The 15,722-nt window shown below is 38.8% G+C and overlaps 2 protein-coding genes across 2 annotated transcripts in view; one reads left to right on the forward strand and one right to left on the reverse strand.

The window, feature by feature from the left end:
- Positions 1–15,722, forward strand: part of mtor (mechanistic target of rapamycin kinase) — a 123,731-nt gene that overhangs the window by 46,264 nt on the left and 61,745 nt on the right. The gene's annotated exons all lie outside the window — the stretch shown is intronic.
- On the reverse strand, positions 778–3,402 carry angptl7 (angiopoietin-like 7). Its single transcript, XM_065271340.1, has 5 exons — positions 2,851–3,402; positions 1,828–1,928; positions 1,545–1,739; positions 1,273–1,468; positions 778–1,186 (listed from the first exon to the last, which is right to left on the reverse strand). Exons 1-5 carry the CDS (start codon positions 3,218–3,220, stop codon positions 1,017–1,019), a joined length of 1,032 nt encoding a protein of 343 aa, XP_065127412.1. The 5' UTR covers positions 3,221–3,402; the 3' UTR covers positions 778–1,016.

A 15,722-nucleotide genomic window follows, 5' to 3' on the forward strand; every position in this document is an offset into this window, starting at 1 on the left:
CACACGGCAAAGTACAAAAGTCTCTTAAATGAGTGCTTAATTCCTTCGCTGTAAAACTTTAAAGAAAGGCCTGTTTTAAACTAAATTATAATCAGGGTTAAATTTAGGTTTTTTATTGAGAACTCAATTAATAGTTGAGGTTAAGCAGAGGTTTCGTGCCGTGTTCTAAACGAAATGAAGAACAACTTTAAGGAGCGATACACAGGAAGTCCTCAAATGCACCGAAAGGTCAAGTAAGGCCATATAGCTTCTGACAGCTTAGCCGCATATGGACCACCCAGACCGCCCAGAGACTCTCAAAACTCAAAGAAGTGTAAAGAATGTGCTCATATTTGTTTGTGAAATGAAAGGATTTACTGTATGGTTCACATTTCTCTAGGTCTATATCTTTGGTTCTGTGCATTCCAGGTTTCTTATTCAGTGACTCTTTATTTAAATGGAATCCCTTCTGTACTTCTGTGCTTTGTGTGACTTAAAGCATATGTCATTTTTTGCCTTTAGTTAATTGTGTAAATTAATCTTGAAGTCATCCAAGTATTCAACATACAACATACTGCTCCTTTACACTAATCTCACTGGTAAAGCAGATGATGCCAAAAGCAATTCTTTAAAAATACAATTTTATTCATCACCCAACAACTTTACACAATTAGTTTTCATTTATTTGTGAATCAGCCACAATGTGTCTGAACTGTTGAATTGTTTTAGTTTTTTACAAAATCAAACATTGTGAACGGCTTGCATCGGCCTATTTTTCTTATGAAAGTAAAGTATGAGTCTTGGTGCATAAATTTTTTTAGAAAAGGCTAGAGAAAATAAAATATTTAAGAGATAAATACCATATATAAAATGCAATTTACAATCAAACATCGTCCGTCACATATTCAGTCCTACAATACTGTTACACAAATGCATTCCCCTGAAATGTTTGCCCGGTCCAAGCAGAAGAATATGTTGATCCATTCATGCCAAAGTTTAGTGGTAAGAAGGCGCATTCATTTGAATTATGAAAGTCTTTAAGGTCTGAAATTCTGAGGGCGGATCTTCATCTCCACCCGTTTTAGTGAGTAGTTCGGTCCATGCCATCCATACCAAGTGATGCCATCTGAGTTTGTGGTATGTGACCCATAACGGTAAAACACGCCATTCAGATTAGAGTCAGTGCAGCAGTTGTACCAATATCCACCTGCAAAAGAAAAAATGTGAAGGTTAAAATATAAAACATCGCAACTGACCTATTCTGCTTTCGTTTGAAGCTTTTGTGTGATTTACCTTTGCGAAGTTGGGCGCAGTTGTCCACACACTTGTCGTTGTCTTTGTTCTTAGTGCTAAAGTTGGTGTTGTTGTGGTAGCGCAGGGAGTCGCCAGCATTCCCACTGTAGTTAGCGATGAAGAGCCTGTAGCTGTTCATTTCGTTGCTCAGTGTAAAAAAATTGTATTCAGCATAGCGCGCCTTACCCTCCCAATCCTAAAGCAATCAAAAAACACTTTTATTAAAGCACATCTTTGATAGCTTATAGATGATCACCGTTTAGTGTACTTACCTCCATATCTATTCTTAGCACTGTTGGCTGTCTGGTCAGCCGGAAGATGTGTTCATTGCCCAGCCAAAAGTCACCGCGGATTGTACCGAAACCGGTCTTGTACTGCTTCCAGTCACGGTCGAAGCTCGTCAGGCCAATCTTGCGTCTCTGAATGACCGTCCAGCCACCGCCATTGTTTTCCATGTCACAAAAGACCTAAAACAAATCATGCCATCTTGGGATTAAAGACTCAAACACACAAACCCTAAGGCCTGCTTGGAAGTCACTTATGATTCAGCCTTACGTTTAATTCGGGCGTTCCCAGAAAGTCATCTTTTGGTAGTTTGTACTCTCCAGAGATTTTGTAGTTTTTGTTGTACAGGGATGCACAATCGTAGTTTGCGTCTAAAAAGAAATGACAGTTTAGGATCTGGAAAAAAGCTGCTTTCTGACTCAAGACACTTGTATTATATTATCAACTATGTGTAACTTTGTAACAAAGTTTTACTCTGTTCATGTTGCCAATAGGCAAAAGGAAACCCAGTGTCAACAATACAGCTTTGGAGCATACTTTATTAAACGTCTTCCTCTGGTTTGAAAGATTGATATCCGACAGCTTTCGAAGAAAGAAAGAAAGAAAGTGTCCCATCGTTTTTGAGAGCTTCGAGTCAGAAGCACATATTACGTGCTGTGACTTGGCTGCTGTTGTAAAGCCAGACATTCCTGCACCCGCTAACCTGTATTATTACCATCTGATTACTGCCGGCTACTGGCCAGACTCTTGAGAGTTCCTCTGTTAGAACTATGTTAATGGTTTTCTGTAAATGAAAGCGTGTGTCTGAGGAATGCCATGTGTACTGTAAAAACATTCAGTTAAGCTGAACCCACACACCTATCTCTAATCTTATTGCCTCATGTTACTCTACTGTATGCTTTCCCATGATTTCTTGCCATCTAATACAGAGTTTTGTATCCTTTATTAAAGATCAATATCAGTTGCGACCACTTTGGTTTAAAAATCAAGACAAATCTCTTACTATTACGGTACAGAGAATAGGCTGGTGTAAGTTATCCGAATATGCATCCTTTGCCAATACTGTACTTGCTACAAAATACAGGTTATTTACGTTAACAATTATATTTAAGAAACAATGGCGTTTTCACATCTTTTGGACTGTAGAAACTACTAGTAAGAATCTGACTTACATTAGCAGCTAACATATGTAACCCATGACCCTGCTGAGCGCAGAGAACAGAGGAACAAATGACACGTGTTTAAAAAAGCTTCACTGAGTATAAGCACACAGCTCAGTATGTATCGACTCACCTGAGGTGCTCTGCTGTGGGCCCGACTGTGCAGCCTGCAGTTGCATGATTTCGATCTGATTATACATTTCGGAGTACTTGCTCTCGGCCTCTGTGACACGAGATTCCTGCTGCTGGTTCTGCTTTTCCAACTCCATCATCTGCCGCACAACCTTCATCAGTTCCGACTCTTGCTTCTTGTTCAGTTCCTCCAGCATGCTGCTCAGATTGGCCACCTGGACTTTCAAGGAACGGACCTCGTCGCAGCATTGCGATTGTTTTGGCGACTTGGGCGCCGCCAAGTTCCTCTTTGGGCTCATCTGAGCAAATGCATGGCTGAGCACCAGCATCAAAAGTGCTAGTGAAATAGTAGCCATAGTTATGCCTTGCATTAGTCTTCTGCGAGAAAGAAGTTCGTTGTTTAAGATGCTGAACGGTCCTGTCGGTGTTGCTCTTCGGACTGCGTGACGAGGAGTAAAAGCGAAATAAGAACTGTCTGTAATAAAGTATAGAGTAGTTTCCTGGTAAAGAGTTCTCCTCTGCTCTTCACAATCAGCTGTCTGCTTCCACCAAAGGCCTGGTGTGGATGCAGCTTAAATATATTTTCATGTGTGCGTTGCCCCTCCTCTTTTGCTCATGACCCCCCACCTCCTACCACTATTTGGCCCTCCCCGCCTCTCTTTCCTTCTCACCCCCCTCCTGATTGGTCCCACCCGTCAACACGTGTGCCATGCACATCACAGTACTTCACTTTGCACACTGTTTTAGTACTATGTTGATACATGCAAACGTTCTCCACTTTCAAGTAGCTGTCAGGTATCAATACTAATATGCCGTATAGCACTTTAAAGTAAAAATACCCATGAGCAAAAATTCTATAATTTTCTACACTCTATAAATCATCAATCAACCTCAACAGCTGTGCATTCAAACATTATGTGAAACCTTGAGCCCACATGGATTTCATCTGTTGAATAATGTAGATTGTTTTGACAGCAGTTGATTTTAGGCTTTGACTTGATGATCAGGTTTCTTACCTTGCAGGTTTGTTTTCTCTTGGAGTTCAGACAACAAAAGAAAACAGATGTCAAAAACACTTACAGACAAGACTTGCTCTTTTAACAGTAATGATACTCTAATAAAAAGAGATTACAGCGTTATACTGCTGTGCGATACTGTCTGGTGAAAGTATGGAAAATAGCCAAATGGCAAAGAAGTCCAGACAGGGTCCTTGTGTCTAATTACTGTATTTATTTTTGACATTTTAGTTTCACATCTTTACTCTCCAAATGCTTGGGCCCTTATAGATTTCATATGCATTTGTGATTTAGTGTCTGTTTTAAAATGTAATGGGTATTTTATTTTTGATACTAGTATGAATATGAGTATGAAAAATTAATATTTTGTCATCATTTACTCAAATTGTTTTTGTGTTCATCAGAAAAGATAAACTCATACATGTTTTTTTTAGCGTTTCGGTAAAACGACCCTGGAGAAATCAGCATTATAATCAAGACTGTATGATTATAAAAACTGAGAAAGTTATTATTGGCAAAGCTGAAGTGGATGTTTTCTGATTGTTATAAGCGATGTGCCAGGCGTCCAGATGTTTCTCAACAGATTTCTGAGTTTCCGACAAATTTAACAGAGAACTCATCCGCTTATTCATGCTGTTTAGAGCGGATGAAATGTGCTTGGGATGATGAGCAGTATTTCTGTCCTTTAAGCCCTAAAGGTGAACACTTACTTTGACGAGGGTGAGAGAGTTTATTTGAAAATTGTTGTTATTAAACTTTAAGGGGTGGTTTTCCACACAGGGCTTATTCTAGTGCCAGACTAAAATGCATGCTTGAGCTTCCTTAATTTAAATAAACATTGGACCGACATATCTTAACATATATCAGTGACATTGTTTTGTCTAAAGATGCACACCAGTAATGTTTTTTGTAATGTTTGTTTGTAAAAACTACTTAAATGTCCAAATATAACTAAGGCCTAGTCCTGGATTAATCTTAAACCCTGTCCAGGAAACCGCCCCTTAATTGTCACTTGAAGTCTTTATTAAACTGGTCCTTTCATTGGATGTCTGTAAACACCAAGGGGCAACTCTTTGATCTCTGATGAAGCCAACAAGGAAGTGACTTAAGCTGCAATTCATCGACTTGCTTCAAAAGGGAGTCAATTCCCATAGACCCCCATAGATGTTAAAAATGCCCAGCTTCAGAGCAGAAAAAAATATGTTTACAGCCTGGTACAAAAAAATTATTTTAGTCTATATAGCTTATTTTGCTATTCATGACAACTTGTGCATTTCAATTATATCAAGCCTTAAAGTTCTGCATAATTAAGTGCTTGGCCAATTGAGTGACAACTAGAGTTGAGCTAGGCGACGTTAATTTAGCAACCCGCCACCTCAGCTTTACCCACGTCCCGCCTCTTTACCCATTTTTCGGTTATCCGCAAGTGATGTGTGGTGAACCGTGGCCGACTGTGGAGCTCTTCACAAACCTATTGGTGACGTCACGGACACCACGTTTATATTTCATTTCAGTATATGGTAAGCACACAAGAAATATAAATATTCTAGGTCAATGCTATAAAAACGTAACAGGTCAAATAGTTTAATATAAAACTAATTTAAGCGAAACACTTCTTATAAAGGTGTTTTTATCATAACTCACCACGTGAGATTGCATTTTTCCGCAAATGCACGACATGGGCAGTGAAAGTGGTGACGTCATATCGCCTGTCGGTATGACTCAAGTTAATTCCGCACATCATGTATCCATTTAATTTCAGAGTCGCCACATCTGTTTGTGTTTTACCACAAAAGAATCAAGATTATTATCTACAGGCAGGCATAGGCTGGTCGCCCCTTAGCATTTGACTGTCACGTATATTTGTATGCTGTCCCCGGGGCGCGAGGGTTCAATTCAAATGAAAGACACAGCCGAAACGTATTGAGGCTATTTTAGTTCAGTTTAATAGGTTTGTAAGCGTAATTTCTTGTGATCACTTCAAAGTTTTTCTTTCACAGATCACAATGAACTCATTTCAACTCATCATTCTGGAAAGGAATGCTTAACTCTCTTCAGGCACTTTTGCATGCACAACAATCTGCATTTACTTTGTTTGATGTGTATCGTTTGTTGTATTTATTTCTAGCATGTTCACTCATGATAGATTTTTGCTTATCCTGTATGCAGAGCCTTGGCTTCTTTATTTCCTAAAGGAGTCACATTTCATGGTGTATGATGTGTTACCCTCAATTTATCTTAACACAGCTTATTGTAGTATCAGCACTAGAAAGATAACTTTCCCAGGCACATCTCTTTGCCAATGTTTGAGTCTCCCTGAAGTCTATCCAGCAATCTGCTTGTGTAGTTTGGATTAGATCCTGAGCTGCAGAAGAGGAATTGCTTATTGCACATTTGAGGACCTATCAGATCTGAGGTTTGCCCTGTGTAAGGATGATAAAACGCCTCTTTTGTAGGCTTGTGCATGGCTTTTTCGAGTTGTGTCTACTGCCGTTCGTCTTTTGCCGTGCTGCGTGTCTGGAGTCGGTCATGTCGTGCTGTTTGTGGTAGCTGGCACTCTGTTTTCTTCCAGACCACCAGAAGATCCTTTTAATCTATTTCTCTTTATAGTTTCATCAAGTGGGTGTTATGCAGTTCACTTCGGCACTGACTGCTGATTATTACTGTGTTGAAGCAGTTGCGTAACATTGTTTCTTCTAGTGGCATTTGCGGTCGGACACAAGATCAAGACAAGTGGCAGGTATTGCAGTTGCCAGATGGCGTCAGGAAAACACCAGCGGACTATACTAAACAGAATGGAAACTAGTGGGCCAGACAACTTTTCATGAGTATAATTAAAGCTATGAAGTGATTGACAGGATAACCCTGCTTAAATTATATAATCTTTATTGACCTTACTGTCTTGCCTGGGGTCAAGTTGGAAAAATTTCTTGTTTTTAATCTTATTCCGCGAGGGGGCAAGGAAAGGTTTAAACATCTGGATTGCTTTCATTCATTGCATTATGGGTTAAACCATCTGCCTGTGTAACCTCAGAGAAACTTCATCATAACCAGACGTATCCATCACAAGTTCACAGCAAACACCCGTGTCCACAGCAGTGCTGCATTACAGTTGAGTTTTTGATGCACTGTGACAACTAATGCTGGTAGTCGTGCGGATAACACGACTACTTGTCAAGCGTTTTCCTCCGGCTGTAACAATGCTGGTACTGGTTTCGACGTGAAATGTCTGGCTTGAAGACTGACTATGACTTGTAAATTAGTTAAATGTTAAAATGAGTTATTTTCAACACAGCGTTGGGTCAAAACGGAACAAACCCAACTGTTAGGTTAAATTAAGTTTGTTGACCCAGCAATGGATTAAAACAACCCAGCATAGAATAAATTACAACCCTGCGGGTAGGGTCCTTTTTTTGTCCCAACACTGGGTTGATCTATGAGATGCTTTGTCAGAGTGATTCTGCAAACATTTAAGTTTGCCTGTTTTAATCTTGATCTACAGATGTCATTCGGGAAGACGACACTAGAGCCCGACCGAAATGTATTGTTTTTTTTTTTGGGCAATGCCGATACAGATATTAGGGAGTAAAAAAACTAGGATAACGATATATGGGCTTACATTCTTTATGTGTCTATTATAGTAAAGTATACATATACTACAATATATATAACTTGAATTAGTGGCAGTTTTCATGAACAAGAATAATGTAATATTGGAATTGTTTGAAAAGGGAAACTTATGCAGTCATTATTAGCTTCACATGAAGTTATGTACTTTGTACACAAATTAAGTAGCAAATTACCATTAAGAGGACAATGTTTGACTGACAACATACTGATCTAATATGTAATGTACCGCACAATGTTTTTATATATCAGTCTTGACTTCTAAAGGGCGATTTATAGTCGTGCGTAGGCGTAGGCTATCTGTAGCCTGTGCGTAGCTCTGCGTAGCCTGACGCGCACCTCGCAAAGATTGTAACAGCGCAGCAGATCTACGCGGACCGCAAGCGCTGTGATTGGTCCACCAGAACTCCTCCCGTCAGGTTAAAAAAACTGCGTCATAGGTATTTCCGTTTGTGACGATGAAAACAAAGAAGAGCCAAGTTGAGGAGTGATTTAACTCAAACTGCATCAAAAGTCGCTGTTTAATTACTTCCATCATTGCTGGTCTTCTCAAATTATACACAACAAGTTGCTATTTCTTCTTCGTTTGTGGGTTAACTTGCCAAGCTGCTTCTTCTCTGACGATCGCGCTGCTACTGTGGTTACACACGTGGAAACTGCCTACCAGCGGTCGCTAGGGCTGTGACGATAACCGCGTCACCGCATCACCGCAGTAATGAGATGCCAACCGCGGTGCTGAGTTCATCATCGTCATCACCGCACTTTTTTATATCTTCTTTATTTTGCTGATTAAAGTTACAGAAGTCATATGGTGTATGATATGAACTACACAAAAGTCATTGTTAATCATAATTTACTGTCTTCCATCCTGTGTTCAAGGGTTCTAGAGAAAAAACTGCTTTCCGCACAAGGGGGAGGGACGGTGCATTAAACATATATAGGGGTTTATTATGTGCGCATGTCTTATAATTGTTATTTAATTACTTAGTTTCAGTACTTAAATACACACAATAGCCTACTGTCACGGGCGCAATCTTCTTAAACATGAAGCCATTAATTTAAGCGCGTCATGCCCAGGTGCTCTGATATTTATTGCATGCCATGGAACTGTACCAACTCACTCACTGCGCGAATAACAAAATCTCAAGTGCAAGGAAATCTCACAGCCACGCGCATTACATTATTCAGGTGCAAGAAGGTCACCGGGCAGCACGAAATGCGCGTTGGTACTGATAATAATAGCATAATTATTTAAAACTATAATGGTCAAACATGCCAACTATAGTTATGAAGGCTAGCGCGGTCGGCTGTAGACCTATATGTCTGACTATCGTAGCGAGGAAATGCCACTATCTAAAATCACATCTTGTGATGATTAACTATCATGTGGCGTTTGTCGGACTTGGGAGCACCAAACATACCTTTATTAAAGCATAAAACTTCAGCCCAGCAACGACAGTTGAAAATCTCCAAGACTTTTGCGAGAGGAGCAAAGTACCATAGTGACATCAGTCAGGCAGGTGAGGGCTTACTGACCGCGTGACCCGTTAATGCTGTAAACTAATTTCTCCAGCTCGGGATCAAAAAAGTTTTATTATCTTCTTGATTATGTAAATGGACAGCAGTAATTTAAAGCATTGATTGGAGTATCCAAGTTTTGCGCAGTTATTTACGGGATGATGCAATACGTTATTTAGTTTCGTATCTGCTTTGAAAAATTATAATTAAACATATTAACTATAGTAACATGAAATAGTTTTTTTTTTTTTCGTTTCTTTTGAGTTTAATATGAATTATGGAACAGTTTTTGTCATTGTTTGTAACCCATTTTATTGTGCAATAAATTATTTAACGTTCAACCCGTTGCGTTTGGAGGAGTGCGTTATATCCACGGAGTGTTACCCGAAAAACACTCTAAAAATGTCTAAAGAAATTGGAATCAAGGTTTTGCTTACAAGAAACAATGTTAAGCTCGGCATGTTCTTTCTAGTTTTTTTCAGGTTGCTATTGTATGAAATGTATTGTACAAAATGGGTTATAAACGATGACAAAAAATTATATAATTATTATATATATTATATATAAAAATATATATATGTATTGCTATATATATATATATATATATATATTATACCTATGGAAATAAATATTATTTTATGTTGTTATTGCTAATATAATTTGTTGTTTTAATAATAAATAAGAAGACGTTTCCGATGCTTTGCGGGGGTGGGGGGTTGTGCTTTTGGGCTTTGGGGGTTACTGTTGTGCGGTTAACCGCATAACCGCATGATTTTTTTTTTGCTTCACCGCGGTGAGAAAATATCCTAACCGTCACAGCCCTAGCGGTCGCGCGTGTGTGCACGTCGACGCGGACGACGATGCAAAAGTATAAATGAAAACCGACGCGGAACCTACGCCGTCGCTGCTACGCCGTAGGACCTACGCACGACTATAACAAGCCCTTAAAGCGAAAGCACAGTGCCTGAGCATACTTTAGACTTTCATAAAAAACAGACTAAAAACGGGAATGTCTCTCTCGTCCACTTATATTCCAATCAACCCAAACGCATCTTAATATCAGGTGTAAATGTTGTGAAAACACCACTTGACTGCTTGTCTGCCACCACCTGAACAAGAGGCCACTGACTGTAGTCAAAGGGTCGGCTGGAGTAACTTGGGTCGTCAGTAGCAAACAATGGAGCTCTCTCTGCTAGACAGACAAGTACTTACATTATTTACAAGCATTTTTTCCGTGCTCTGTAAAAAACAATCATATCAGCTGCATATCTGTGGAAATATACATTGATATACATCTGCGACAGGCTTATATCCGCCCATAAAATCGACAAAACGATAAATAAGTCAAGGATCTACACAACGCAAATGATTATCCTGAAATACCCTCTTTTCAGTGGTGATCCTAAGCTGTAAAAAGGACAAAATAATAGGGCGAATTGCTCTGGACTGGCACGCAGCTCATAATTACAAACGGCTGTATTTCTGTTCACTTCTGACCAGGTTTAAAAATGCTGCTGAGTCACAAGTTTCATTTCTGTTGCTAGAACAAAACACGGTGGGTTTATCTTCTCAAAAAGCTGGATAAGCTGCTGTTTTTGTATCGGTAGTAGCTTGGTACACCTGCCAGGTACATCCAGTAGTTATTTAATGATTCATGGGTACATTGGACACAACAACAACAAAAAAACACAGATGCCATCTTCCAGACATTCCCAAAATATTAAACAGTCCCCCTAAACCATTGGTAACGCCTTGTTTTTCTAAAGTGCAATTACGTAACTAGGAAAAGACATGTATTTTGTTTGCTTTGTAAAGGAAATGAAAAATTTCTTTTTAGATCTCTTTGTAACATTCATTTTTTTCATGCCTCCAGATCTAACATTGGTAAACAATCTCTTTTGTGCTAAATTACATAACAGTTTTACAGGTATTGCAAGATTTTCATATTCAGATACCTGAAAGTTTTTGTATGAAACATTTGTTTAAGTTAGGGACTTGTGATTACTACTGTGTTCTCTTAAATTCACATATTTCCTTCTTCTCCTCGTAACAAGTTGGCTTTTCTTGGGGTGATGACATGCAGGCATCTGTTCATCAGAGATGATGTTTGCCCTAAGCCTGAGGTGACGTCTGAGAGTAAGATGTTTTAGACAAGCATTGAACCATAGGGGTCTTGTTTTAACACTGTCTTTCAGTGAATATCTACAATTTTAAAGGGTTAGTTCAATCCAGAAATAAAATATTGTCATTAATTCCTCACCCTTATTGTCGTTCCACACACGTAAGTAAAACATTCATTCATCTTCGGAACACTAATTAAGATATTTTTGATGATATCCAAAGGCTTTCTGAACCCCTGATTGACCGCAATGCAACTCCCCGTTCAAGTCTCAGTAAGGCAGTAAAGACATTTTTATAATAGTTCATGTTACTACAGTGGTTTAATCTTTATTTCATGAAGTGCCAACTGCCTAGAAGAATTATTGTGCACCCCAACAACTTTATTTCATGTTTTCTTCACTTCTCTTCAGTCTATGACGTGCTTTCACACGTTTGTTGGGAGCTCTGACTTCCTGTGTCAGCACCACACATGTGTTGTGAATGCTGGCTCCTGTGTTGAGCACCACGCACACATAGACATAATTAATGACTAGAGGGGGCAATACGTGTTGTGCTGTTTTGCAGTGAAATCGCACTTTCTCCATTCACTTATATGTGCACTTATGCCCGGACCAAAGTGGCGTTGTGTGTGTGAATTGACGTTCATGTGTCGTTGTCAGCGCTGTGCGCATGTCTTTACTCCCTGGGGGGTCAAAAAGATTTTAGATTTCATCAAAAATGTCTTAATTTATTTTCTACAGATGAACAAAGGGTGTTTCACGAGAGACATGAGGGTAAATAATTAATAGGGGTGTAACAATGCATTGATAATGTATTGATCGATGATTGATGCATCAATAAAATTTCTAATGATAGGATGCATCGATGCCACACAAAATATCGATATGAGGTACCTTTATTTTGACACTCTCCGCATTCTCATTCCTTGACGTAGTGCTGCAACCTAAGTGCTCTTCCGCCAAACAATAAGTTCTCATTTTTATCCGCTGAAAAAATCGCCACGTTTTATTTTGTGCCACCATACTTATTCATGTAAGAGTCTTTAAATAGGGAAAACATGGAACTGTTTAGTGGCTTCTAAATTCATCCCTGTTTGGATCCTAAGGAATGAATGAACACATTCACAACACACTGTACAAAGATTAAGTGCACGCATTGAAAAAAGATAGGTAAAACATAGTGAAATATAAAAAACTGTGGTGTTTTTCTTTAAAGTATCGGTAAAGTGGTAGAGGGTATCACTTTTCCACATAATATATTTTGCAAAATGGCTGGCTGTTCTAGCGGCGGCCGAGAAAATGTCAGTATAACTGACAATTATCAGCAAAAATTTAATTTTGTTGGCTTGATAGTGACCCTAGCATCTTGTCAACCCACCTGTGGTCAGTGAACGTTGGCATGAACAATCCATTTACTTCTCCTTTCAGTGTTTTTTGACAGTCTGTAAAACGATAGCTCCAAATTCTTTTTAAATCTGTTAGTAGAGTTTAAGGCACAACAGCGTTTTCAAAGTGTTTTCACTGATTTTACACTGTACACAAATTCTGCCGCTCTGTCTTTTGCCACTCAGTGGACGTAACCGCAGTCGCTTTTCGCCGACAGTCACATGCATACCCTCTATTGGATCGAATCATAATTGCATCAAAGAAAAGTTTGATGTATCAGCAGATATTGCATCGCGCAGCGGAGATAATCGATATGGTATCATATAGCAATGAACTGTCTAATTTACACCCATAATAATTAATGACCAAAATTTTAATTCTGGTGTAAACTGACCCTTTAAGACAGAAATGTTTGACTGGATTAAAGCCTGGAGATCAGGGAACAATAAAATGATCAATGGGTTGTAATGAGGACTGTGATACCAATGTTAAATGTCTTTTATTCAAGGTACATCAGAAATGAATGTGCCAATAAAAACCCAAGGAGGGAAAATGTTTACTTTTAGTGCACATTAAAAAAATTGAATTATTTGAGAAGCTCTTGCAGGGGAAATAGCTGAAAAGTTGGAAGCACCTAATCCAAACTAGAGCCCTGCATTTCAGCCCGAGCCCGACGGGGCCCGACCTGTTTACGCCCTTCGGGTCGGGTTTCGGGCCAATTTTAACATCACAGCAGATACGCGGGCCGGACCTCGGGCTTATTTAGGCTTCTCTCCATCTTTTTATAGTTTTCAACTTAATTAAAATAATCTTTTGACAGACATTTATGATTGCAAAACAAACATTGCAAGACGTTTAACCTACCGCATGAGTCCGCTACGCACAGCCACACATTTACAATGCAGCTGTTTTAACAGCGTATTTAAACAGCAGGACCTTCAGCACACCAGGAAAAATTATAAATGGAGTACTAGATTAAAACCTTGGATACTGTATATAATCTACGCAGACAGCATCCGAGACATAATCTATTAAAGACTTCTCCCTGTATTAATTTCGTGTAAGAAGACTGTGTCTTTATTTCTTGTTTGTGTATGGATCGACGTTTTTATGTTGGATGGATACATGAATAGCCATGTTCTGTGGTAAGTCCTTACATTAAAAAAAAATGTATATGCAAAAGCGAAGTTGTAAGATAAGGCAACATGCATGTTTATTCTGTTTCATGTTTATTTTGTTTCGTTTTGTATAGCCCTTTTTATTTTTTTATTTCTGCACCCGTTGCAACTGCGAGCAGCAGAGCAACCTGCCTTCGCTTTTTAAAAATAGTGTGTGTTGATAATAAACGTTTAAACTAACATTGTGATGTGCTGAAAATATTTATTTTATATAGTTGTTATTATAGGCAAGTGAAGTGTTGATTTGAGAGGATCAATTCATCAAACATGTCGTCAACTTGCTGTCGGCCGCTAACCACTTGGTTATCATAAAACACTTTAACAAACAAAAATGCTCTAAAATGTAAATAAAAAAGAAATATAACTATTTTGCCATTTAAAACAAAACTGAACTGCTTTAATTGCTGCAAGAGTACAGCTGTACAAGCTGTGTAAGGAGTTATTTGGATTTCTTTTGCAAAATCTATACGGAATTTTGCAGAATGATTTAAAATGTTTTAAAATGATCCGAGAGAATGTGCGCTGTGAATATTACAAAACAATAAAATATTTTATAACTATATTATACATTTTATTAAAGGATTACCATGAATTAAACTGGACCAACATGAACCAACAGATAATGGATAATCTGCTGTCACAACCATAGTTTTATAATAATATACATATATTACTGTCTACAGTGTAAGAGTAAAAAGAAAAGGCTTCTCATAATGAATGTAGCGTATATAGCAAGATAATTTCATCAGTTTAACAACACAATGTGTATATATATTTATCTTGTAAACGGATTTGAAATAATAAATAATTGTCGCGTCATGTAGCAAGAGAGACGATAGAGATCTCATTAACTTCTCTGCAGAAAGTTTTATTTCAAATTCAAGTTTTACATATTAAATAGGCTATTAAAAAGACATCTACAGACATCTACTCGCAAACACACGCGATGCAGTGACTATATATCTGCGGACACAGATTCCTAATGGGGAGAATTAAAAAGTTCGGACTCGGGTCAGACTCGGGCTGAGAATTCTGATATGCTGTCGGACAAGGGCCGGGCTAGGGCCTAAGCGTCTCGGGCCAGGGCCGGGTCAGGGCCTAGATTTTTGGCCCGTGCAGGGCTCTAATCCAAACACAGTTTATTTACTTTACAGTCTGATATTTGTACAGATGTGGGCATTCCATCTACTTATTTTGGTCAGTTATTACATAACAAACCATATTTCATCTTACACATACGTCTTGAACCATCCAGCATTGCTCTCCATATTGGCCTATGTAGCTCAGTTGGTAGAAAATGTGACATAACAATCAAATTTGAGAGTTTAAGCTCCATTTGGGGTGTGTACATTTATGATGTAATGTAGTGGTTAAAGATCTGGGCGAGTGTCCTCGCTGTTATGCCGGTTTCACACTGCAAGCGTGAGCAGCGCGTTTGCGTAGTAGGAGCAGCGCCTGAGGAGAGCGTTTGTTTCTCTGAAGTTTATGATAAAAGAATAGATTTGACTCTGTGATTGACACCATGATGCAATCGATCATGTTCCCTCTCCAACAGTATATCCGTAAGATTTAGATGCATAGATGTATCTGTTTCTCTGAAGGATATTAAAAAAACATGAGGATTTATTTTGTGCTGGGCAGAGAGTGAATGACAGCACAGTTTTTTTGGCAACAGTGTGTTTTTAAATATTTCATTGCTTTCTTTTAAATTGCTCAAAGTCATGAATGTTTAAAACACGCTTGGCATCACATTCATGATTTTATGGTAAAATGACACTTTTTCGCGTCACTCTATGACCATTTAAACCCTAAACAATGCACTTTTGCTTTAATTGAGTGTGAGCAGCGCAGCAAAAATACAGCCAGCGCTGAAACAATTGCAGCACTGCTGCTTCAGCACCGATTCTGCTGCACCACTTACGCGCTGCTCATGCTTGCACGTTCGGTTCCAGCTTGCATCATTTCCTGATCAAAGTCTCCCATTTTCTTCCTATTGTATGTCTGATATGCCTGTTCAATAGTGGCAAA

The sequence above is a fragment of the Paramisgurnus dabryanus genome, chromosome 11 (assembly GCF_030506205.2).
Source record: "Paramisgurnus dabryanus chromosome 11, PD_genome_1.1, whole genome shotgun sequence".
NCBI lineage: Eukaryota > Metazoa > Chordata > Actinopteri > Cypriniformes > Cobitidae > Paramisgurnus > Paramisgurnus dabryanus.